A 25,822-nucleotide genomic window follows, 5' to 3' on the forward strand; every position below is an offset into this window, starting at 1 on the left:
CTTGAAGTTCCGGGTACCAAGTCCTTCTTGGCCAATCCGGAGCCACTAGTCTTACTCCTCTTTGCCGTATAATCCTCAATACCTTTGGTATGAGAGGCAGAGGAGGAAACACATATACCGACTGGTACACCCAAGGTGTTACCAGCGCGTCCACAGCTATTGCCTGCGGATCTCTTGACCTGGCGCAATACCTGTCCAGTGTTTTGTTGAGGCGAGACGCCATCATGTCCACCATTGGTTTTACCCAACGGTTTAATAGCATGTGGAAAACTTCTGGATGAAGTCCCCACTCTCCCGGGTGAAGGTCGTGTCTGCTGAGGAAGTCTGCTTCCCAGTTGTCCACGCCCGGGATGAATACTGCTGACAGTGCTATCACGTGATTCTCCGCCCAGCGAAGGATCCTGGCAGCTTCTGCCATTGCCCTCCTGCTTCTTGTGCCGCCCTGTCTGTTTACATGGGCGACTGCCGTGATGTTGTCCGACTGGATCAACACCGGTCTTCCTTTAAGCAGAGGTTCCGCCTGGCTTAGAGCATTGTAGATTGCTCTTAGTTCCAGAATGCTTATGTGAAGAGACTTTTTCAGGCTCGACCACACTCCCTGGAAATTTCTTCCCTGTGTGACTGCTCCCCAGCCTCTCAGGCTGGCATCCGTGGTCACCAGGATCCAATCCTGCATGCCGAATCTGCGGCCCTCCAATAGATGAGCCTCCTGCAACCACCACAGAAGGGATACCCTTGTCCTCGGCGACAGGGTTATCCGCAGGTGCATCTGAAGATGCGACCCTGACCATTTGTCCAACAGATCCCTTTGCATGGAATCTGCCGAAAGGGATTGCTTCGTAAGAAGCTACCATTTTTTCCCAGGACTCTTGTGCATTGATGTACAGACACCTTTCCTGGTTTTAGGAGGTTCCTGACCAGGTCAGATAACTCCTTGGCTTTTTCTTCGGGAAGAAAAACCTTTTTCTGAACTGTGTCCAGAATCATCCCCAGGAACAGCAGACGAGTTGTCGGCATTAATTGGGATTTTGGAATATTCAGAATCCATCCGTGCTGCTTTAGCACCTCTTGAGATAGTGCTAAACCCATCTCTAGCTGTTCTCTGGACCTTGCCCTTATTAGGAGATCGTCCAAGTATGGGATAATTAATACGCCTTTTCTTCGAAGAAGAAATATTATCTCGGCCATTACCTTTGTAAAGACCCGAGGTGCCGTGGACAAACCAAACGGCAGCGTCTGAAACTGATAGTGACAGTTTTGTACAACGAACCTGAGGTACCCCTGGTGTGAGGGGTAATTGGAACGTGGAGATACGCATCCTTGATGTCCAAGGATACCATAAAGTCCCCTTCTTCCAGGTTCGCTATCACTGCTCTGAGTGACTCCATCTTGAACTTGAACTTCTTTATGTACAGGTTCAAGGACTTCAGATTTAGAATAGGCCTTACCGAGCCATCCGGCTTCGGTACCACAAAAAGAGTGGAATAATACCCCTTCCCTTGTTGTAGAAGAGGTACCTTGACTATCACCTGCTGAGAATACAGCTTGTGAATGGCTTCCAAAACCGTCTCCCTTTCTGAGGGGGACGTTGGTAAAGCAGACTTCAGGAAACGGCGAGGTGGCTCTGTCTCTAATTTCAACCTGTACCCCTGAGATATTATCTGCAGGATCCAGGGATTTACCTGCGAGTGAGCCCACTGCGCGCTGTAATTCTTGAGACGACCGCCTACCGCCCCCGAGTCCGCTTGCGAAGCCCCAGCGTCATGCTGAGGCTTTTGTAGAAGCCGGGGAGGGCTTCTGTTCCTGGGAAGGAGCTGCCTGTTGCTGTCTCTTCCCTCGTCCTCTGCCTCGTGGCAGATATGAATAGCCCTTTGCTCTCTTATTTTTAAAGGAACGAAAGGGCTGCGGTTGAAAGGTCGGTGCCTTTTTCTGTTGGGGAGTGACTTGAGGTAGAAAGGTGGATTTCCCGGCCGTAGCCGTGGCCACCAAATCCGATAGACCGACCCCAAATAACTCCTCTACGCATCGCCTGTCCACTGTCGTGTCCATAAAGCTCTTCTGGCCGAAATGGACATAGCACTTACCCGTGATGCCAGTGTGCAGATATCTCTCTGTGCATCACGCATATAAAGAAATGCATCCTTTATTTGTTCTAACGACAGTAAAATATTGTCCCTGTCCAGGGTATCAATATTTTCGATCAGGGACTCTGACCAAACTACCCCAGCACTGCACATCCAGGCAGTCGCAATAGCTGGTCGTAGTATAACACCTGCATGTGTGTATATACCTTTTTGGATATTTTCCATCCTCCTATCTGATGGATCTTTAAGTGCGGCCGTCTCAGGAGAGGGTAACGCCACTTGTTTTGATAAGCGTGTTAGCGCTTTGTCCACCCTAGGAGGTGTTTCCCAGCGCTCCCTAACCTCTGGCGGGAAAGGGTATAAAGCCAATAACTTCTTTGAAATTAGCAGTTTTTTATCGGGGCACCCCACGCTTCATCACACACGTCATTTAATTCTTCTGATTCGGTAAAAACTACTGGTAGTTTTTTCACACCCCACATAATACCCTGTTTAGTGGTACCTGTAGTATCAGCTAAATGTAACATCTCCTTTATTGCCAAAATCATATAACGTGTGGCCCTACTGGAAAATACGGTTGATTCGTCACCTTCACCACCGGAATCAGTGCCTGTGTCTGGGTCTGTGTCGACCGACTGAGGCAAGGGGCGTTTTACAGCCCCTGACGGTGTTTGAGGCGCCTGGACAGGCACTAATTGAGTGTCCGGCCGCCTCATGTCGGCAAACGACTGCTTAAGCGAGTTGATGCTATCCCGTAATTCCACAAATAAAGGCATCCATTCTGGTGTCGACCCCCTAGGAGGTGACATCCTCATATTTGGCAATTGCTCCGCCTCCACACCAATAACGTCCTCATACATGTCGACACACACGTACCGACACACAGCAGACACACAGGGAATGCTCTATACGAAGACAGGACCCACTAGCCCTTTGGGGAGACAGAGGGAGAGTCTGCCAGCACACACCAAAAAGCGCTATATATGACAGGGATAGCCTTATGATTAAGTGCTCCCTTATAGCTGCTTTTATATTAATATATTGCCATTTATTTTGCCCCCCCTCTCTGTTATACCCTGTTTCTGTAGTGCAGTGCAGGGGAGAGACCTGGGAGCCTTCCTGACCAGCGGAGCTGTGACAGAAAATGGCGCCGTGTGCTGAGGAGATAGGCCCCGCCCCTTTTTCGGCGGGCTCGTCTCCCGCTATTTAGTACATTTAGGCAGGGGTAAATATCTCCATATAGCCTCTGGGGCTATATGTGAGGTATTTTTAGCCTTTTTAAAGGTTTTCATTTGCCTCCCAGGGCGCCCCCCCCCCAGCGCCCTGCACCCTCAGTGACTGCCGTGTGAAGTGTGCTGAGAGGAAAATGGCGCACAGCTGCAGTGCTGTGCGCTACCTTAAGAAGACTGCAGGAGTCTTCAGCCGCCGATTCTGGACCTCTTCTTGCTTCAGCATCTGTGAGGGGGCCGGCGGCGTGGCTCCGGTGACCATCCAGGCTGTACCTGTGATCGTCCCTCTGGAGCTTCATGTCCAGTAGCCAAGAAGCCAATCCATCCTGCACGCAGGTGAGTTCACTTCTTCTCCCCTCTGTCCCTCGTTGCAGTGATCCTGTTGCCAGCAGGAATCACTGTAAAATAAAAAACCTAAGCTAAACTCTCTAAGCAGCTCTTTATGAGAGCCACCTAGAATTGCACCCTTCTCGGCCGGGCACAAAAATCTAACTGGAGTCTGGAGGAGGGTCATAGGGGGAGGAGCCAGTACACACCACCTGACCTGTAAAAGCTTTACTTTTGTGCCCTGTCTCCTGCGGAGCCGCTATTCCCCATGGTCCTTTCAGGAACCCCAGCATCCACTTAGGACGATAGAGAAATAGATTTCACAGTAATCTGACATTTAGATATGTCATCTAGCTTTACATTGATGGCTTCTGTTCACATTACAAGGTCCTTTACGATGTCAGAGGTAGCCTGGAGAAGAACAGAGACACTTTCAGAGATGACCTTCTCAATCTGTTGCGTGAAAGCAGGTAAGAAGACCTACACATACATGCATCTACGGAAATTCTCATTAGGGGGATTTTTAATGTTTTAGAAAATAAAATAGACCACAGTTGAAAACAGTATAGCAAATGCGGTAAACCTGATACAAAATCTAATGTTCTTAACAGATAAATCACTTTTATATTAGGGCACCAACAGGGGCATAGTAAGAGAGGAGGGAACCTGTGAGCAGTCTTTGTCCAGGCCCCCTTCTCTCTAGCCGGCAGCTTATTTGTGCGTGTTTGTTAGTAGACTCTGGCGCTGTGCCATTTTCCCAGTGATTTTGCAGCGCTGCCAGTGCTGGACTCCGGAGAGGTAAATTGAAGAAATAGGTACAGCATGTGCAATGTGGGCCCCCCCTGAACCAGGGGGCTTTTGTACACTGCATACACTGCACCCATTACAGATACGCCGCTGGACACCAAGGTTTAGGGACACCTAGAATGCTGAAAGTGACATAATATCACTCACTTCTTTTATTTTGCCCATAGTGCCTCCACACTGAGCTCCAGTCCCTGAAATGATGCGGAGTTGGCCAGCAGTTTTTTACTTGTGAAACTTCTGGCTGTGCACTTCCATGTAAAGTGATAGACTGGGACTGTGGCCTTGGGCATCGTATCACACATAACAGCCCACTGCACACTCCCAGTCTAGCACAATAGTAGAGGACCCTCTGCTCCACACCAATGTGACACTTTGCTCCCCTCCAATCTGTTCTCAACACTACAGCTAGAGTCATCTTCCTCTCCCACCGCTCCAAATCTGCCACTCCCCTTTGCCAAAACCTGCACTGGCTCCCCTTCCCCTACAGAGTCCTCTTCAAACTGCTCGCCCCCATAAACAAGGCCTTCTCTAACGCTACTGCTCTCCAAATCTCCAATCTCGTCTCCCTACATACTCCTTTACCTCTCTGGCCAGCCAGTGACCATCGCCTCTCATCTACCCTGGTCACTGCATCTCACACTCAAATCCAAGATTTCATTCATGCTGCCCCCTTCACTGGATCAAGCTCCTTCACACTATCACACTCCCTACTCAAAGCTTCAAACAGGCACTGAAAACCCACCTGTTCAGCAAAGCGTACCCTTTCACCACATAACCATGTCTCAAGGTCGCTCTCCCCACCTCCTGCCCTCCCTTGCTTGTCATCTGTCTACCTTCTTCCCCTAGATTGTAAGCTCCTTGGAGCTGGGTCCTCTTCCCTCCCAGCCCTCTACTCTCGCACTTCTACTACAGCCCTCACCTACCCATCGACCGTCTAACCCGCATCTCCCCTCAATCGTAGCCATTTGTCTCTCCCAAGGGCTGCACTCCTCTAGTACTATGCCAATTACTTCTTCACTTACCTTACATCCCAGCTGTATTGTGCATTGAGATTTGTGGTGCTAATTATTATTTGTTCTCCATTTTAGTTTTGTTTACTGTAATGTGAAGTCATGTTTACCCTGTATTGTATAATGTGTGCTGTATGTACGGTGCTGCGAACCACTTGTGGCTATAAATAAAATGTAACAATAAAGATAATAAGTTGAGAAGCCTTGTAGGAGCACCTTTTGGGGGCTTGTTCTGCAAATATGATTTTTTGTTTACTATACATCTGAAGCAAAAAGTGTCAAACTGCAACAATGCCCAATTTATACATCACATATAGAGTTTGATTCTGAGTCTTGAGCAAAACATAAAAATTAAAAATTAAAAAAACATTATACATTTGTGCATTAGTTTGGTGACCGCCATGAATTGTTTTATGTCTCACTAATTACTTCCTGACCTGTCGAAAATTGATATAAATTGACTAAACTGACCACATGTTGGTCTTATCAATACAGATTCTCTGTACTGGTCGGGTTGAAATGGGTGTAGAACTCTGAAGTGTCTACAGCCTTTCTTATCACATTTCTGTGAGACAGGACCAGAACATTTCTATATTTTTCAATTTAATACTTATTTTATCTCTCACCGCATTTACTTTGGATCCTATGCTCTCCAATGGGTAATCACTAGAATTTTTAATGTATTCTTAATAAAAGTTATATTTTATTATCATTCTTGATTAATTAAAATTCATTGAAATTTATTTCAACTAACTAAGAGTGCGCCCACACAAGAGCCTTCCTTTCTTCTCTCACCATTGGCAAAACATAAAGAGCAAGTAAATTTGTGTCTGGAGCAAACCATGTTGCAGTGCAAGGGGTGCAAATACATTTATTATTTTTGCATGCAAGAGAAATACTGTCTGATTTTGCATGTAGCCCACAAATCCTGGTTTGCACACGTCCCTCTCACATCTATATCTCACTGCATATGTTACATCTCCCCCACCTGCAGTGCTATATGTCTCTGCCAAGGTTCACAGTTATTTTTATTTTTCTGCAGTGGGGTACACTGTGATTCCACAGGGAATTTCCTTGGGGTGTAGAGTTGGATCTTGATCCGAGGCACCAACAGGCTAGAAGCTTTGACTGTTCACAGAATGCATAGCGCCGCCTCCTCTATATCCCCGCCTCCAGGCGCTGGAGCTCAGTTTGTAAGTCAGTGCAGGCAGCTAACAGGGCAGCCCTGAAAAGAGCTTTTCAGAAGATAGAAGACTTCAAGGGCTGCAGCACAGGCACTTAGAAGTGCAATATGTCATGCTGACATATCGTACTGCGGCTCCCTCACCTCCCCCAGCGGCGCTGTATACTCCCGCTCCCTGGTTGCCGGGTACTTACAGCGGAGGGCTCTGGTTTCTTCAGGGCACACACACTTGCTGCTGCTCTCCAGGATCGCGTGGCCGCATCATATGGAGGAGGTAAGAGGGTCTCCCAGGCGGGACCCGCTGAAAACCACGATCCGTTGTGGTCTCTAAGAGACGGTCCGCGCATGCTGGCGTGGACACTGTGGCCGTACAGGGACCCCACTAGACCACCAGGGCAAGGGGCACAGGTCGGATTCCATAAAAATCTGTTTAAATAGGCCCCACAGTACCCGGTGGTGAAGTCCAGCAAGGGGATAAGGCTCTGACCTGTAGCCCATCCCCCAGACCCAGGAGCCATTTACTGCAAATGTTCCCGCCCTGGAGCTGCATCTCTCTGTCTCCTTCACTCCCTGTCAGCGTTTGGGCGCCATTACACACATGCTGAGCTGATTCTGAGACTGCTGGGCAATGTGTCCTCTGTAAAGCCGCCTGCATCATCAGCGCTGTGCATTTACAGGACACTTAAGTATTCTACATGTCATTTAGACAGTGTTAGTTAAGAACAAGTGCATTACTACAGGGATATTTAGTACAAGTACCCTGTGATATACATCCAGTCTTTACTGTGCATTGTTATATCTATATACCTACATAGCTTTACTTGGTAGTACAGTTACTTAGAATTGCTAGTCCAGTGCAGTTTTATTGTTGTTTGTAATAATTTCCGCATTGTACATGTGACTGTGTGTGTGCCTATAGCTGCTGTGTGATCTCTATTCCGTGTATCTCACTCATATTGCTATCCCTATATTCTGTACCCTGAGCGGGGCTAAGTGCATCAGGGTTCTCATATAATATAGTGTTTCACAGGATATACTACTTTGGTATTTTTCTCTGTGTTTTACAGTCACCACATAACTCTTAAAATAAATCCTCTGTTTGTGCTCTGCTTGCAGTCACACTATACAGGGTTATTTTTGTCAGGTAATTTGTCTGCTTATATTGTACTATTACGCCCCAAGGTTACGCTTACAAATAATGGCCCTCATTCCGAGTTGCTTTTAGCAGCATTGCAAACGCTAGGCCGCCGCCCTCTGGGAGTGTATCTTAGCTTAGCAAAATAGCGAACGAAAGATTCGCAGAACTGCTACTAAATAATTTGCTGCAGTTTCTGAGTAGCTCCAGACCTACTCCTAGACTGTGATCTACTCAGTCCTTTTAGTTCCTGGTTTGACGTCACAAACACGCCCTGTGTCCGGCCTTCCACTCCCCCGAATCCCCAGCCACTCCTGCATTTTTACCTGGCACGCCTGCATTTTTTAGCACACTCCCTGAAAACGGCCAGTTTCCGCCCAGAAACACCCACTTCCTGTCAATCACACTACGATCACTCGAGCGATGAAAAAACGTCGCTCGAGCTTGTGTAAATCTACAAAGTTTTGTGTGAAAGTACTTAGCGCATGCGCATTTTTGCCGTTTTTTTTCTTAATCGCTGCACTGCGAAAATCAGCAGCGAGTGAACAACTCGGAATGGCCACCAATGTCTGCTAAACATTGTGGTAGATCCATGGCTGATCCTGCACCATGCAGTGCTGACGCCACGGATTGCTTGGAGGAAAACATAGAAGCTGAGGGTTCAGGTACTGGGGGTTCTATATCCCCCCAGTCAGTCTGCAGCAACGGGGGTACATCAAGACCCACATTGGGCTGCTTTCTATAATTTACTGACTACGCTAGTGACTAGACTTGCGCCCCCTATGGGACCTCCTGGTCCATTACAGCCACATATTGTCCCTGCAGTTAATCCGCCATGGGCAGATACTCTGTCCTCTGAGTTACAGCAATTAAATCAGTCTTTGGCTAAGCAAAATCCTAACCCTTGCCCGCCTAGGACCTAGGGGTCATCTAAACGGGCCATTACTTCCTCACAATCCACACATGTTTCGGATACTTCATCCGATGAAGATGGCGCTTATACTGACCCTTCAGACACTGATGCAGATGCTTCTGATGGGAAATCTCTGACACAAGTGGATGTTCCTGGCCTCTTGGAGCCTATCAGGCTGATTTTTCAAATTGATGATGACAAAGAGCCTCCAGCTACCTCTAAGAAACCAGATAAATTCAAGCGTCAGAAGGTTACTAAATTAGTTTTACCCCATTCTGACCACTTGGTTGACATACGTCAAGAATCCTGTGAATATCCAGGAAAGAAATTCACCCTGTCTAAAAAGATGGTAGCTCGTTATCCCCTCGCTCCAGAGTTAAGTAAAAATTGGGAAACACCGCCGCCGGTGGAATCGCAAGTCGCGCGTCTGGTGGTGTCCTCTGCTCTGCCTGTCACTACCGCATACTTGCCTACTTTTGAAAAAGCATTTCAGGGAGATTGTGAAAGCATCACCTATCAGCGCGGACGCGTACTACTACATAGGAGAGGCGTGTCATGAAAATGACTTACATCCAAACGTAAATGAGCCCAAAGTTAGTAAGATCTACTTGTTGAAGAAAAGACACTGATATTTTGCAGGATTTGTTTGTGTATTTTGTTTTACAAGAGGTTCCATATACTGAAAGTGGCCATAGGGATCATTGGGCTGTATAACCAATGCAGGGAAATGGCACTGATGTTCCCATTTGAATGTATGCATCTCTGATTTATTTTCCCCCCAAGAATGTAACAGCTGCATAATGGGGGTAAGGTGCAATCAGGGAGATTGCTGGACTTTTCAGAGAGTGAGGGAGATTGCTGCTATTTCAGGGAGTCTCCTGCAGAATGAGGGAGGGTAGGCAACTATGCACTACCGTCACCTCTCTGAAGGAACCGACGGATAAGCGTGTGGAGGGTTGCTTGAAGTCCATTTACACTCTTGCTGGAGCTGTGCATAGGCCCACTATTGCGGCTTCTTGGGCTGTAAAAGCTATTGAAGCCTGGGTTCAGGAAGTTGAAGCGGAACTACCGTCTGATTTTCCTGATAATGCTAGACAATGTCTTTCATATATTATTACAGCCTCACCTTATATTCAGGAGGCGGCAAATGATGCAGGTGTCCTGGTGGCCAAAGCGTCTACTACGTCCATCCACGCTCACCGGATTCTCTGGTTGTGGTCCTGGTCTGTAGATCTGGACTCTAAAAAGACCTTGGAGGTGACCCCCTTTAAGGGAAACATACTTTTTGGGGAAGATCTCAACAAGATTATTGCTGACTTAGCATCCGCTAAGACTGCCTGTCTGCCTAGTACTGCTCCGAAGGCTAACAGTACTTCCATTCATTCCTTTCGACCTCCAGGTAAAGTAAAGGGTCAGGTGTACCCGAAACAAGCTTGCACTTCCAAATCCACTAAGCCCAAACCTAAACGTGCCTGGGCTGCCTGTCAGCCTGCTTCCAAAACAGACAAGCCTGCTGCATGACGGGTCGGGCCTCCCCCTGGGGCATCCCAGGGTGGGAGGCCGACTTCTACGGTTTGCCCAGGTGTGGTTACAGTCCACTTCAGACGCCTGGGTACGGGAAGTCGTCACTCACTGATACGCCATCTCTTTTAAGAAACGTCCTCCTCGCCAGTTTTGCTCAACAAACATCCCTTCGGATTAGGTAAAAGCAAAAACTCTCCATTTGGTGGTACAATCTCTCCTAGATACAGCAGTGATAGTGCCGGTGCCTCTGGCTCAGAGAGGCAGGGGGTACTATTCAACGCTGTTCCTAGTTCAGAAACCTCAAGTCTTTGAACAGATTTGTGAAAGTTTCCAAATTCCGTATGGAAACTCTTTGCTCTATTGTTCTGGATTTGGAGCCCAAGGATTATATGGTATCCCTGGACATACAGGATGCTTACCTGCATATACCTATTGCCGTGTTGCATCAGCAGTACCTGAGGTTTGCTATTGGTAACCTACATTTTCAATTCCAGGCCTTACCTTTTGGTCTGACCACGGCTCCACGAATTGTCACCAAGGTCATGGCGGTCATGACGGCTCTCCTCCGCCGTCAGGGCATCAGGATCCTTCCTTATCTGGATGACTTGTTGATCCTGGTGAACTCACCAGAGGTTCTCCTTCGTCATCTGGAACTGACGGTCCAATTCCTACAAGCCCACGGGTGGCTCATCAACTGGAAGAAATCCTCCCTGGTCCCTGCTCAGAGCATGGTGCACCTGGGGGCATTGTTGGACACCCACAACCAGCGGTTGTTTTTGTCTCCGGAGAAGGTCCTGAAACTTCAGGACAAAATAAGATACTTCCTATCCCGCCCACGTGTGTCGATACACTCGGCAATGCAAGTAATGGGCCTCATGGTGTCGGCTTTCGACATGGTGGAGTACGCTCAATTTCACTCCCGCCCTCTCCAGAGGTTGACTCTTTCCAAATGGGATGGCCTGCCTCACCGGATCAGGACTCATATGATCTCCTTATCTCCAGAAGTTCGTCTGTCACTGACCTGGTGGCTACAGGACCAGCAATTGAGCAGGGGTCGTCCCTTCTCGATCTCCAACTGGGTCCTTCTGACGACGGATGCCAGCCTGCAGGGTTGGGGCGCGGTGTTAAAGCAACACTCTCTTCAGGGTCGGTGGACCAGGGAGGAATCTGTGGGCAGTGTTCTATGCATTGACACTAGCCCTGCCTCTGGTACAGAACAGACCTGTTCAAGTACAGTCAGACAACGCCACCACGGTGGCGTACATAAATCATCATGGCGCCACTCAAAGCTACATGGCAATGAGGGAAGTGCCAAAGATCTTTCAATGGGCGGAATGCCATCTGCCAGCCATATCGGCAGTGTTCATTCCGGGAGTCCTCAACTACGAAGCAGACTTCCTCAGTCGTCAGGACGTACACGCCGGAGAGTGGAGCCTTCATCCGGAAGTCTTTCAACTCCTAGTGGACAAGTGGGGTGTACCAGACGTAGACCTGATGGCGTCTTGACACAATCACAAGATTCCGGTCTTCGGAGCAAGGACAAGGGATCCTCAAGCAGCGTTCGTGGACACACAGGCAATTCCATGGAACTTTCAGATGCCGTATGTGTTCCATCCGGTGTCACTTCTGCCCAGGGTAATACGGAAGTTCAAGCAGGAAGGAGGAATACTACTTCTAATCGCTCCAGCATGGCCCAGAAGGCATTGGTTCTCAGACCTGCAGGGTCTCTCGATAGATCGCCCTCTTCTACTTCCACAGCACCCAGACCTCCTCGTTAAGGGCCCTTGTGTCTACCAGGATTTGGCCCAGCTGGCTTTGACGGCGTGGTTCTTGAAGCTTCAGTACTGAGGGCCAAAGGGTTTTCTGAGGCGGTCATTCAAAGTATGTTGAAGGCCCGTAAGCCGGTTTCTGCTCGGATTTATTATAGGGTCTGGTATTCTTACTTCACATGGTGTGCTGCTAAGAATTATGATGCATTCAAGTTCAGTACTGCCAATCTTTTGGCTTTCCTACAACAGGGCCTGGACTTAGGCCTTCGTCATGAATCCCTCAAGGTTCATATTTCTGCCTTGTCGATATGGTTTCAGATAAAAATTGCAACTCTGCCTGATGTTCATACATTCACTCAGGGTGTTTTACGGATTCATCCTCCCTATGTTCCTCCTGTGGCTCCTTGGGATTTGTTGGTTGTTCTGGACGCCTTACAAGAGTCGCCATTTGAAACTCTTGAGTCTGTGGACCTTAAATGTCTTACTCTTAAGGTCCTGTTTTTGCTGGCTATCGCCTCTGCTAGACGGGTTTCAGACTTAGGTGCCTTGTCCTATCGGTCACCTTTTCAGATTTTTCACCGTGACCGGGCAGTTCTTAGAACTCGCCCTGGTTATCTGCATAAGATGGTGTCATCTTTCCACCTTAACTAAGAGATTGTGGTTCCGGCCTTTACCTCTCCAGGTTTATCCTCCAAAGAGCGGTCTCTGGATGTGGTACGGGCTCTCCGTATTTATGTGAAAAGAACAGCTTCTCTTAGGAGATCTGATTCTCTCTTTGTTCTTTTTGGTTTTCACAAACGTGGCTGGTCTACTAATAAGCAGACCTTGGCCAGATGGATTTGAATGGTGATTGCACATGTTTATGTACAGGCTGGCCTTTCATCTCCTGCTACCATCAAAGCCCATTCTACTCGGTCTGTTGGACCTTCTTGGGCGGCCTGCCGTGGTGCGACGCTTGAACTATTGTGCAAGGCGGCTATGTGGTCCTCAGTGAACACGTTCATAAGGTTCTATGCCTTTGATACTTCCGCCTCCCAGGATGCCTCCTTTGGACGCCGGGTTCTTGTGCCCGCTACAGTGCGTCCCCTCCCATGAGGAACTGCTTTAGGACATCCCAATGTAATTCCCTGTGGAATCACAGTGTTCCCCGCTGCAGAAAAGGAGATTTATGGTAAGAACTTACCTTTGCTAAATCTCTTTCTGTGAGGTACACTGGATTCCACAGGGCGCCCACCCTGACGCACTTAGCTTCTTTGGGTTTGTATGGCATTAGCCGCTGGTACCTTGTCCTGTCGTGAGAATGTAGTGTCTGTGGCTACTAACTGTTGTCGTCTTTTTTACCTGCTACTGCATTGGACTGGTTAACAAAACTGAGCACGAGTGCCTGGAGGCGGGGATATAGAGGAGGCGGCGCTATGCATCCTGGGAACAGTCAAAGCTTTTAGCCTGTTGGTGACTCGGATCAAGACTCTACACCCCGATGTAATTCCCTGTGGAATCCAGTGTACCTCGCAGAAAGAGATTTAACAAAGGTAAGTTCTTACCATAAATCTCCTTATTTATGCTCAAAACTCAAAATCAGCCTCATAATGTGAGCTTAATGTTGCAAGACAGCATTTTATTTATCCATGCCTAGAAAAGATATTGCATTGTGTGTGTGTGTGTGTGTGTGTGTGTGTGTGTGTGTGTGTGTGTGTGTGTGTGTGTGGTTATGTGTGGCGTAATTCTGGAAATTCGCCCCCTCTAGACAATGACACGTTTAAACTCGAATTGCATAATTGGCCATCTGTACCACCCACTGCACTCAGGAAGTAGTAGGCATCCGCAGTCTGATGGCGGGCAGCTGCGGGAGACTTGCCCACTCTTCTGGGTGTCCGGGAGTGCCACATGATTTTCAGGAGCCCCCTGGCCATTTCAAGGCAAGTATGAGTCAATACCAGACACACACTAACTAGGTTTGATTAACCTATAAGAATGTGGGAGGATTCCGGAGCACCCGGAGAAGTCAAAGTCATGAGTCAGTGCTGTAAGGCTGCAATGCCACTGTGTCACCGTTATGTAAAAATATGTGATAACATTTTATTAGTTGGTTGCTGCCAGTGTTTTCTTACATCATAGCATTGTTTCTTTTGTTTGCTTTTATCAGGCTAGATTTCATATATGATCTGTTTGAACATGTGTCAAGTCGAAATAATCAAGACACACTGAAGACTGGAAGCAAGCATCGAAAACCCTCTGTTAGCTTGCAGTTCAAGGTATGTAGGGTAAATGCACAGAATACAATATTTTGAGAAACTCTACTGCGTATTTTTTGTCATACCTTTTCCCTTGCAAGTCATTTTTGTGTGCACTGTGTAAAGAAATATGTCTTACTACCACTAGAGGGCGCTGTTGAAATTATTGAAAACTCTACAGTACTAACATTCTGAAAAACCCTGTGTGGTAACGTGGTTATGTTTAGTTTGAGATTAAGCATGAATCTATTCTATATTCTAGGATTCTCTGCATTCCTTAATGGCAACACTGAGCACATCAAATCCATTCTTTGTCCGCTGCATTAAGCCTAATATATACAAGGTAAGCTGTAGTTCTGCACAATTAAAATACAATATAAGTCATTTTACCTTTTGTATGTATGTGCATGTTATTTGGCAAATATGCACTTTATGAATCAGGTGTGGATTTCTGATTGTCATATAATGGAGAAAATATCAATTATTATTTATGAGGAGATACTAGTTAAAACTGGCCTATGTCTAATATACTGTAGTATTGGAAATACGCTGATAAGAAAAATACAGTGTTACGAGGTTTATAAACTGTAGTGATCTATTGTCTGAATTACAAGGTAGCCTTTATAGGTGCTTTTACTTGCAAGTGTTTGAGGCAGGGCCAGCAACAGAAATCTTGGGGACTGGTACACTCATGTTATTGGCTCCCCCTCATCCCTACCCAGAAGAAGGGATGAGGGGTTAGAGCTGCTCTAATGGTATCCGGTCTCTAGGTCGACCACACTTAGGTCAACAGTGTCTAGGTCGCCCACTATTGGTCGACATGCATTAGGTCGACATGGTTTCTAGGTCGACGTAGCAAAAGGTCGACATGAGTTTTTTTTTTTTTTAATTCTTTTAATTTTTTTAACTTTTTCATACTTTACGATCCACGTGGACTACGACTAGGAACAGTAACCGGTGCGGAGCGAGGCACCTTGCCCGAAGAGAGAGGACACGGTGCATAAATTGGAGTTCCCGGTCACTCTACGAAGAAAATTACGCCAATTTTTTTTTTTTTAAACTGATATCGACCTTTTGTCATGTCGACCGTGTACATGTCAACCTAATGCTTGGGTCAACCTATTTCAGGTGTCAACTTAGTTACTGTCGACCAATAGTGGTCGACCTAGACACTGTCGACCTAAGTCTGGTCGACTCTATGATCCATCCCAGCTCTAATACCCCTTTCACAGTGTGAACCCGGGTCCGGCCTGGGTTATTGAACGCGGTTTTAAGCTGTGCCACAGCTGCTAAAACCATGTTCACACTGCAAGCTAGACCTGGGTTATTAACTGGTCGTCAGATTGCATCATATCCAAGTGCAGCTGATTCGCCTTTCTAGTCCTTTTAGCTTGACTCGGGTTGAATAACCCAGGTTGCTCCTTCACACTGCAATCTACCCAGGTCGGTCCCGGGTGCTGGTGTCCAGAATAAATAAAGAAAAATGCCTTCCTTTGAAACCTGTTCTTTCACATGTTGGCTGAAATCTTGTATTGGTACTCAAAAACACATTGGAAACAAAACTTAACGAAGCATGAGCGCAAGGTAAAACATTAGTATGAATACCACATGCATACTTACACTGTTGTGGATAGAAATTTTTTAAGTGAACGACCACTGGTCTAGGGGCCATCTAAGACCTCCCAGAAGTTTTAGGGACTTTCATTGTGGGAAATACATTTTAGATGCTCTACTATAACCACTTAACTGGCTAATATTTTGTCCAAAAACCCCCTCAAACATTATCAGGGGAGTTTATGATTGAAATAAGTTAAGAACATCTATTTAAAACATAGCTAACATGATTTTATTTTTAAAAAAAAGTTAACATTATTTAATAAACTTCATTTAAAAATTGACAGTCGATATATTGGACCGTCAGTGAATGGAACATTGAGACCATCGCGAACCTACATTTTCCCGGCGGCTGCAGAGAGAGGCCTTACCATGCCTGTACACAGGCACAGTAAGGACGGCTTCTATTACATTTTGGCAGTGGTCGGCAGCACGGCAGTCACTGGTGGAGGGAACCAGGAAGCGGGGGTGGGGGCTGGGAGGTCCCTCTGAGGGTGGCAGCTGCTAAATGGTAGTTTTTCTGCAGTGGGCAACTTCGGTAGTAATTGAGCCTCCCTTGGCAGACATGGGGCCTAATTCAGACCTGATCGCTGGGCAGCGATTTTTGCAGCCCTGCAATCAGATAGTCGCCACCTACTGGGGGAGTGTATTTTAGCTGTGCAAGTAGGCACAAAAAAATGATTTTGTGCAGTCTCTGTGCACCCCAGGACTTACTTAGCCGCTGCGATCAATTCAGCCTGTCCAGGACCGGAATTGACGTCAGACACCCTCCCTTCCAATGCTTGGGCACGCCTGCTTTTTCCCAGATGCTCCCTGAAAACAGTCATTTGCCACCCACAAACGCCCTCTTCCTGTCAGTCACATTGCGATCACCCGTGCGATCGCTTTTTTTGTACCATCCCGTCGCTATGCACCGATCACCGTTGCTGCGATCCATTGCACCTGCACATTGCTGTTCATACGCATGTGCAGTTCAGACCTGATCGCAGGCTGTGAGAAAATGCAGCCTAGCGATCAGGTCTGACTTACCCCCATTGTTTTGAGTTGGTATTCATTATGCTTATAGAATATCTCATGGCACAGAAGCCTCCTGTTGTGAAGCAATATAGTCAATGTCATCATATTACAACAGAATTCTAACAGATAATACATAGTAACAGAAGTTTTAGGACAGGGCAAAATATGAACTTCCCTGACAAACAATTTGCATTATTAAAATATTTTCTTTACAATTGGTGCATTAATGAAAATTACTGTGGTGCAGCCTTTTCCTTATAAACCTGCCAGTTGTGAATAATCTCCAGCCCCTTCCTCCAGTTCTCTCCAGCCGCATTCCCCCGAGTCCAGTTTCACCTCCCTTTTTATCTCCAGCCTTATCCCCTGTGCCTGTCCTGCCTAATCCCCACTGGTCTTTCCAATTTAATTTCTCCTGTGACTGTCCATTGCCATCCTCTCTGTTTTTCTGTAGTGCCACCTCAACTGAGTCTTTCCAGCCTCATGCCCCCCCCCCCCCCCCCCCCGGTTTCCCACCCCCATGACCCCTGTGTCTTTTCTGCCAAATACCTGTTGGGTCTCTCCAGCCTCATGCTGCTCATGTGTCCCTTCATCTTGGGGCCCAGTACAAGTTGTCCCCATGTCACCAGGCCTGCTTTGTGGGTTAATTTTTCAACCAAATAACAATAAATAGACCTGCAGTCCCTTAGTTGGTTGAAATTTTATAGCAAAGTGTATCTTATAGTACCTGTTATGAACATTGTATGGAGTCTTTGGCATATGCCTGGTTCTCACAGCAACATCATCTGATGACCTCATCCATTAAATCAGCAGCACCATATGCTGTTTGCATCAGTGGTTTCAAAATCCTAATAGTAGGCAGCTCAATCAAGTTTACTTGTTGTAGAACAGGAGTTTCTCAGAGTATATCATTGCACGTGTTTGTCATGTGCGTTGTATGAATAAGGGATTTGTTGATCTCCACAGAAAAATAAATGCGCACTTTTGAAAGCTTATTGTCAGCATCATCGAAACCTTTTAATAGCTAGCAAAATAAATTCTATTTAAAAAAGACCTAAGAAAACAAAATTATACATACAGGAAAAAGCGATTAAGTGTAATGTTACAATACAGAATAAGACTGTGGAGAGCTGGGCGGGAAGCATTTGGGCGGAGTTTGAATTTATAAAGCGGTGCAAAAATGGTGATTGTTATTGTTGTCAAAAGGTACCAATTTGTCAGTTTTTAGCTGTTGTATCTATTACTATATTATTATCTTTATTGTTACATTGTACTGTGTGGTTAGCATTACTGTCTCACAGTACTGATGTCATGTGTTTGATTCCCACCATGCCCCTAACTATGCGGAGTGTGTATATTCTTCATGTACTTACATGGGCTTCCTCCAGGTCCTCCGGTTTCCTCCCACAATACAAAAATATACTGGTAGTCTAATTGGCTCCCGACAAAAATTAACCTAGTATATGAGTGAGTGTGTGTGTGTGTGTGTGTGTGTGTGTGTGTGTGTGTGTGTGTGTGTGTGTGTATGTGTGTGTGTGTGTGTGTGTGTGTGTGTGTGTGTGTGTGTGTGTGTGTGTGTACATGGGCAGACTAGATTGGCCAAGCGGTTCTTATCTGCCATCAAATTCTATGTTTCTTTGTCCCTGCTTAAGTCCAAATTGCATTGTAATGGCCTCCGTACATCAGTGGCCCCGTTGGCAGAATTGGAAATGAAATGTTAAAAATGCCCGATTTGGCAATCCTATCTGTTTTCAGTTAGGATCGGGGAATTGGGATTTCTCTTACGTCCTAGAGGATGCTGGGGTCCAATTTAGTACCATGGGGTATAGACGGGTACACTAGGAGCCACTGGCACTTTAAGAGTTTAATAGTGTGGGCTGGCCCCTCCCTCTATGCCCCTCCTACCAGACTCAGTTTAGAAAATGTGCCCAGAGGAGCCGGTCACAGCTAGGGGAGCTGCTAGGAGTTTTCTTAGTTTTCTAACAAAGCCAGAAGATAGAAGAGTGGTGAGTACAGCGCCAGCGTCCCGGTTAGCGGGTCACCGGCGGGTATGGCGGCACAAGGGTAGGAGCGCAGCTCTGAACAGGCTGCGCTCCATGGAAGGCTCAGCAACATCTCTGATGTCGGCGCTGGAGGGGCGTCCTGAGCCAGCGCGCAGACCCTACACTGGTAATATAATTAACAGGGGCTAATCCCTCTGTTAACACAAAACCCCTCATGCCAGTATAAATAATAAGTTCGGGAGCCGTGCGCCATTGAAGGGGTCGGGGCTTCTCCGCAGAGCAGATCCAGCACTCACCAGCGCCATTTTCTCCCTGCGGATCCTCAGATAAGAACACTGACAGGGATTGCTGTCCTCCACATAAATTCCACTGCGGTACCAGGGTGTTATAGACAGGGGGGGAGTGTAAATACTATTAGCGTACAAAGTCCCGTGCTGTGTACGGACTTTGCGTACAAACGCTGCGCTGACGTTACAAAGTACTCACAGCGCGTACACACCCAGAGATACACTGTAAACCCTTAACAGCTATGCAATGCAATGATAATACACTTTAAACCTTAGCAGGGCAATGAAGACACGACACCAGAATGTAATTAAACTGCTGGGTTCCGACACCACAGCGTATTATTGCTGAAAGGGGGTTACAATTGATAAAACTAAATATTTATCTTACTTAAAACCCTTTAAGAGGTCAAAGAACACAGTACGCTATTGGCGTACGGAATACCGTAAGGGTACGCACGTTGCGTAACAATCGCTTAGCCGTAGTCGAGACGCTCAAGCGTCACGTTCGCTCACGGCCAAGAGATCACAGGCAGGCACGCTATTGGCTGCCGACTAACGTAATGATACGCTATTAGCGTAGCGGACGCTCGGGACCACGAGGAGATCACAAGCAGCGCTGACGCTCACAGTGTAAAACCTTTATATCTATACCATAAACAATGTATCTATGCAGTAAACCTTGGTGTAGTGATAGGGTGTAAATGTAACACAGTGTAACCTTATTAACTTGAAAGCTGTACGAGCGTCTCCGACGCTCAGTGAATACTTAGAAATATAAGAAATACACAGATACCGATCTTAGGTTCTAACACCTTATATGAACGTTCTATTTTGCAAAAGAATAATACAATACAAGTCATACACTACCAATATAACATAGACTAACTAACCAGATAACTACACTTAAAATACAATAACAGTACAATAACAATTTAAGAGGAAAAGAGAGAGAAAAGGGGAGGAGAGAGAGAGAGAGAGATATGGCTCACAATAACAATAAAGACAATATGATTGTGGAGAAAACTTACGCACAAAGGAAACAATCGCATGCGCCTCTGGATATCCAGCTCCCGATTATCAGTGGTGAGAACCGTTGAAGAGAACAGAGAGCTGGATCAGATCGGCTTGTCCTTTTATACACTACACACAATACAGTACAATGGTCCCTACAATCTCATTGTTCATTGGACACAGGAATTCGTCTTCGTATTATAACAAAAGGTCATAGGTTGATTCATACAGGTGGGCTGTGACTATTTCCAACTGCTCAGGTGGGTGGGAAACTAGGTTTCCCGCCGCATGGATAATAAAGTGCAAATAATAGTAAAAGTCCATAAACTTCTTATGTCCATAACTATTCGCACGAGCGATTAATCCGCATCAAACCAACACCGGAATATTGCTAATTAAATACTCTTCCGATGGATACTAAACACCACTGTATAACCTCTGTCTGACCCTTCGTATCAAACAAAGAGGGATCTCTTTGTTCATGAACATGCTACATTAACTAAACTTTCAGATTCTATCAAAGGGACCATAATCTACAAAATACATTATATGGTTAAAATATGTAACGATCGAGTCACCCGCTAGACGCACACAAACTCTACCGTAAATGCGCATACCGTGCGCCTGCGGGTGCATGCACTAGCGGGTATGCGTACGCACGGGAGAGCGTGGGCACGCGCAGCGGGGACACGCATGAGGTGCAAATATGGTAGTGTGCATCATGATATTTTTCTGACTCTGACAGTCCACCCTTTGGCAGTCATCAATAACTGCCACTTCCTAAAACATTTCAAAAAGAGAAAAATATATGTCATGTGTAAATACATTTCCATGGTTGGGTAAGGGAGGAGAGAAGAAGGTGGGAAAAGGGTATGACCTAGTGAGATAGCAGAAGCATGTGTGTATGAATCCATGTTTGAGGGGTCATGTATCATCGTGCCGTACGTGTCTTAAATCAAGCTTCGAGGTATTGCGAAGTATACATTTGAATTCCTTCTTATCCCGTGGTACGGGTCTGCGGATGGGCTGTCAAACTTTACCGAGCTCTTTTCGGCTTTTGGTTGCAACAAAATGGGGGAGCACATTTTAGTTGATGATACATGAAGGGGGGGATATGTGATTGCTGATATCTGTGCCTGTATTCCCTATCGACTATGTGTGTCATTACCTGAAGGTTGTAGAGATGAAGATAAGAAACAATTATGGTAAATGCAGTGATATTCTATGTCAGGTTAATGAACATTTGTCGGTTGAAGTCTTGTCTGGTGTCTGTTGAATGCAGTCTTCTTTGGGCTTTTGCCAAAAAGTGCGAGCAAAAAGCTTTGTCAATGTCCATAGACTTACAAAAGTGTTGGGCTAGCGTAAATTTAAAATTTCTAGGGAAACTGGGGGTCTATGGCATAGTTCATCAATTATCTGTGTACAAGGTTGTCAAAACTTCTTCTTTAATCCATCTGTTGTCTGTATACAGGATCGCCAAATTCCTCTTCCAAGGGTGAGATTGTGTCTCCTGCGAAATTCCCACTTTAATTGGAGAATATCGTCCATCTTTTGGTCTATGACCTCGACCGGATCCTCGGTACTATTCGTAATATAAGTGCAGCATTTCACGCCGTACTACGTTGCCAGTGTGACACAATATCCACCTGTCACTGCTGTGAGATAATTGAGAATCATCCTATGCTGAACCAGTTCTGTTTTATAAGCTTGAAGCTCCCTTCCAGTATACCTAAAAGTGTCATCATACATTTCTGTGATATTGTCTAACAAATTAGCAAACGCAGAGATATACTTATAGTTCAACACTCCTCTGGCGGTGCGAGTGATGTCTAACGCGAGTAGAACCTGAATCCCGGTGGATTCGTGGATCATATCAGAGGCCGGATGCTCTGTCCTTTCTGTCAGTTGCCTTTTAACTACGTGCTCGTAATGAGTGTGAGTATAAGGAGCTTGGGCACCACGGTGTATATCTTTCATTTTTGTATGTGATACAGTCATTACCTCAGGCAGTACTTTTCCAATATAACACAATCCTTCAGAGTTTGGGGCAAGCCACTTATACGCCTTCCTCCCGCATATGAAATATGCATCATCGGGGAGAACATATGGGACGGAGTAGGACATAACCATATTACACATCTTCCATGTGAAACCTCCTAACCCTAATTCTCCCATCTGTCTAGTACACGTATCTGTTTGTATGATATGTGCACAGTATCCTGGTGATACCTCTCCAACTCTCATGATCCTACTTCCTAGGGTATACCTATATCGGAAATATTTTCCACTACCGGCTATGTGGCGTATAAGTTCTGTATCTGTTGGCATTCTATCGGCTCTATATGAAAAGGTCATGGTTTGGTTATTCCATGACACTTCCCAATTTCCCGGCTTTCGGGGATTGGAAATGTTAAAACATACTAGGGATCTATCCACATGATATTGGTGGAGCTTCAAACTAGGAGGACTGGAGATATTAAACCTCCGGTCCACCGGCCTCCCACCACTTAGCTCAAGTACCTCCCCTATAGTTAAAGGGAAGGGCACTAATCCTGATTTGCTATGGCCTTGAGGTACTTGAGAGCATACCCAACAATCTGTCTGATTTAACACTTTACCCACTAAGGAGTGATAGTCACTCAATGGATGCCGGTCCATGTTAATGTTAAAACTGGACTGACATTTCTTGATGCACCCATCCTCTACTACACTGTCACAGAGTCTACAGATACAGTTCTCTTTTCAGCTAACAATCCTTCACAATGTTTACAAATAACATGGCTGCTAGATCATTTCTGGTACTCGCCTTTGCTTGGTGGTTGTGTTGCTATTGGAAATTTACACCTCTGTCTCAGTCATCAGAACCTTTCTGGATCCTTTCTCGACCTCACTGGTACTCTCGCCGGAACAGACTGCTCTGGTCAACATCATGGTCAACAGGAAAATCCGTATCACAGTCTCTTGGGGCAAGTCCATCTTACAGGAGGAGAAAAGGAGAAATTTGTAATGGGGGTACAGGAAAACAGTTTGAGGGGGAGAGAAACTTGTTACGATAATTAGTTCTCTAGTCTTGTTGTTCTTCTTGTTCTGCTGTCATCTCAAAGGTGCTGTCTCTCAGTCTTCCAACCGAACATTCCGGTGATGCAATATTCCTTCCAAACCAGCGATCTTTCTGTAAGGAGCAAAAATCTTGCATTACCATTTGTCTAACTGAGGGGTGACATACCATCTTTAAAACATGAAAACATGAGTGAGAAGAGAGAAAACACAAAAAAAACAAAGAAAGAGAGAACAATTCATATGCATATATATTACATAAATCAACAATAAACAACAGGAAAAAAAAACATTTTTCAAACACTTTAAAATATTGTCAGATCATCATCAGGCTGTCATATCTACATGTCCCATGGTTTCCTTGCGCAGTCCCTCCCACCAGCACCTCCATACTCCACCCTCTGTATCTGGCCAGGATACATTGATGCGGATAGGTCATGCTGGGGTTTGGTAGACTTCTGCAAAGACCAAGCAGATATGCAATGTTTGAGTCCTACCAATAATCGTCAGAGATGGGGAGAGAAAAAGAAACATTTCACAGATACATTTACAACGTTTCACCCGGTCATTCCTGTGTCTTCAGGGAATGACCTCCCAATTTATTAACCGTTACCTCAGGCTTACCATCAGTCCTAATGATCACCTTTCCTGACTACATATCATGGGTGTGGCTCAAAATTCTTCCTATATGATCCCTGATTATAATTTGGTGTGTCATAACTCTGCTCACATCTTTGTCTAGGGGGTTTATATGAATTTGGTCTACTTTTTGATCTACAATCTCTTGCAAAATGACCTTCCTTCTGGCAATTATAACACCTTATCACCTTTGACTTACCCACAGGGATCTGAGGCTTCTTTGTTTCCCCTTGCTTGATGCTGGTTTGCTCATGCCCAACAGCAGAGTCCCTTAATGCAGTTACTGATTTATCTCTCCAGTATGGATTGGTGATCTGTATCCTTGCTCTCAACACTTCCTTTAAACCATCCATTAGCACAGATACTGCTACTTCTCTGTGCGGTGCACTTGTTTCGATGTTTTCTATACACGTATACCTAGTCATGTCCTGTAATGCCCGGTGGAAATAATTAGAAGTACTTTCCCCTTCGTTTTGTCTTATGGAGAAGATTTTGTTCCACTCGACAATGGCTGGGAAATATACTTCTAACTGTTGGTTGATCTGCTTAATACATTCCTGATTGTATTCCTCCGTACAAGGTACCTCCGTGTCTAATTTACAATCAGCAATAAATTTCGCAGGGTCAACACTGGAGGGCAAACATGCCCTCAGCACTGTCCGCCACTCTTTGTTGGTGGGTTCTGTGGAGTTTCCTAGTTCTTTAATAAATCTCTGACATGCATCTAGATCTTTCCTAGGATCAGGGAATTCAGATATAATTGATCTCAATTCGGTCCGGGACCAGGGACAGCGCATTGCACTGTCCTTGACGGGAATGATTCCCTGATCGTCAGTCTTCCCATTGGGGACTGTGATCACCCTGACAGGACTAAACTCAATTACATCACCTTGTTTTGGTCTTACAATATGGGGTACATTTGTTTGTGCGTGATATAAAACATTGTACGTACCTGTGGACACGACCTCACCTGACCCTCCGTTAGGGGGTTTGATTATTGCCTTTACCGATTTGGTCGCGTCCACCTGGATGTCTTGTGTGATGGCTGCTGGTAAAGGTGCCGACATCGTGCTGGGCTCACTCTCTTGCTTGTAGTCCTGAGGGAAGTTTAACATGGGGTGCAACTTGCATAGGTTAATAGTTGTACATTTAACAGTATTACAATTATCATGGTTATGTTTATTACAATTATTCTTATCATCTATAATACAGTTGCTAAGTGCATTTTTATTGTACAACCTTGTGCCTTTCTCCGCAACCATAATCCTCTCCATTGCCATGTCTCTCCTCCCAAGATGAGAGTCAGATATGTCAGTTAACTCTCTTTGCATTTCACTTTCCTGTTGCCACAATTTTAAACAATCATAATGTTTGATCCGTCTCTTTGCTGATTTAATAAGACCTATCCTTCTCCTTAGATTCAGTAACACATCTGGGCTAAAGCTGCCTACTCTTGGGAACTTCTCCCCGTCATGTACAGTCATTCTTTCCCATTCATCACATAAAACCTCTGTGTGTGAACCGTATTTTTCACACATTACATACCTTGCCGACCCGATTGGTCGGTTTACTAAATCAACCCGAACCGAGGTTGATCGCCCCCTACCTGAACAACTGGCCCCCATAGCTTGCAGGTGTTGCTTGCACTACCTCTGACCTTTATATCAGGGTCTTCAGCGAACCCTTACAAAAACCAAGATGTTCAAGATAGGTTGACGGTGGTGGTTTACCGAGTACCCCACTCACTCGCCCACGCCGACCAATACGCCCACACACTGCCTTAGCGCTGGCGTACTCGACCCAGGGCCCCTGCGACCTGAACCTCTATTTACTGGAACATGTGAGGGTGATCCGAAGAGCACTTACTCTTTCCAGTAACTATTGGTTGCTGGATAGTTCCTTAGGGACCAGCGAACTTCCCTTAAAATAAAAAATTACACAAATCACGTTAGAATGTACAAATAGCGTTTATGACCCCTTTC

The 25,822-nt window shown here is 45.8% G+C and overlaps 1 protein-coding gene across 1 annotated transcript in view; it reads left to right on the forward strand.

The window, feature by feature from the left end:
- Positions 1 to 25,822, forward strand: part of MYO10 (myosin X) — a 457,089-nt gene that overhangs the window by 276,330 nt on the left and 154,937 nt on the right. Inside the window, exons 17-19 of the mRNA XM_063922946.1 lie at positions 4,028 to 4,110; positions 14,128 to 14,236; positions 14,478 to 14,558. Of these exons, the coding sequence (XP_063779016.1) occupies positions 4,028 to 4,110; positions 14,128 to 14,236; positions 14,478 to 14,558 (273 nt within the window). The remainder of the gene's footprint in view (positions 1 to 4,027; positions 4,111 to 14,127; positions 14,237 to 14,477; positions 14,559 to 25,822) is intronic.

The sequence above is a fragment of the Pseudophryne corroboree genome, chromosome 5 (genome assembly GCF_028390025.1).
Source record: "Pseudophryne corroboree isolate aPseCor3 chromosome 5, aPseCor3.hap2, whole genome shotgun sequence".
NCBI classification, from domain to species: domain Eukaryota; kingdom Metazoa; phylum Chordata; class Amphibia; order Anura; family Myobatrachidae; genus Pseudophryne; species Pseudophryne corroboree.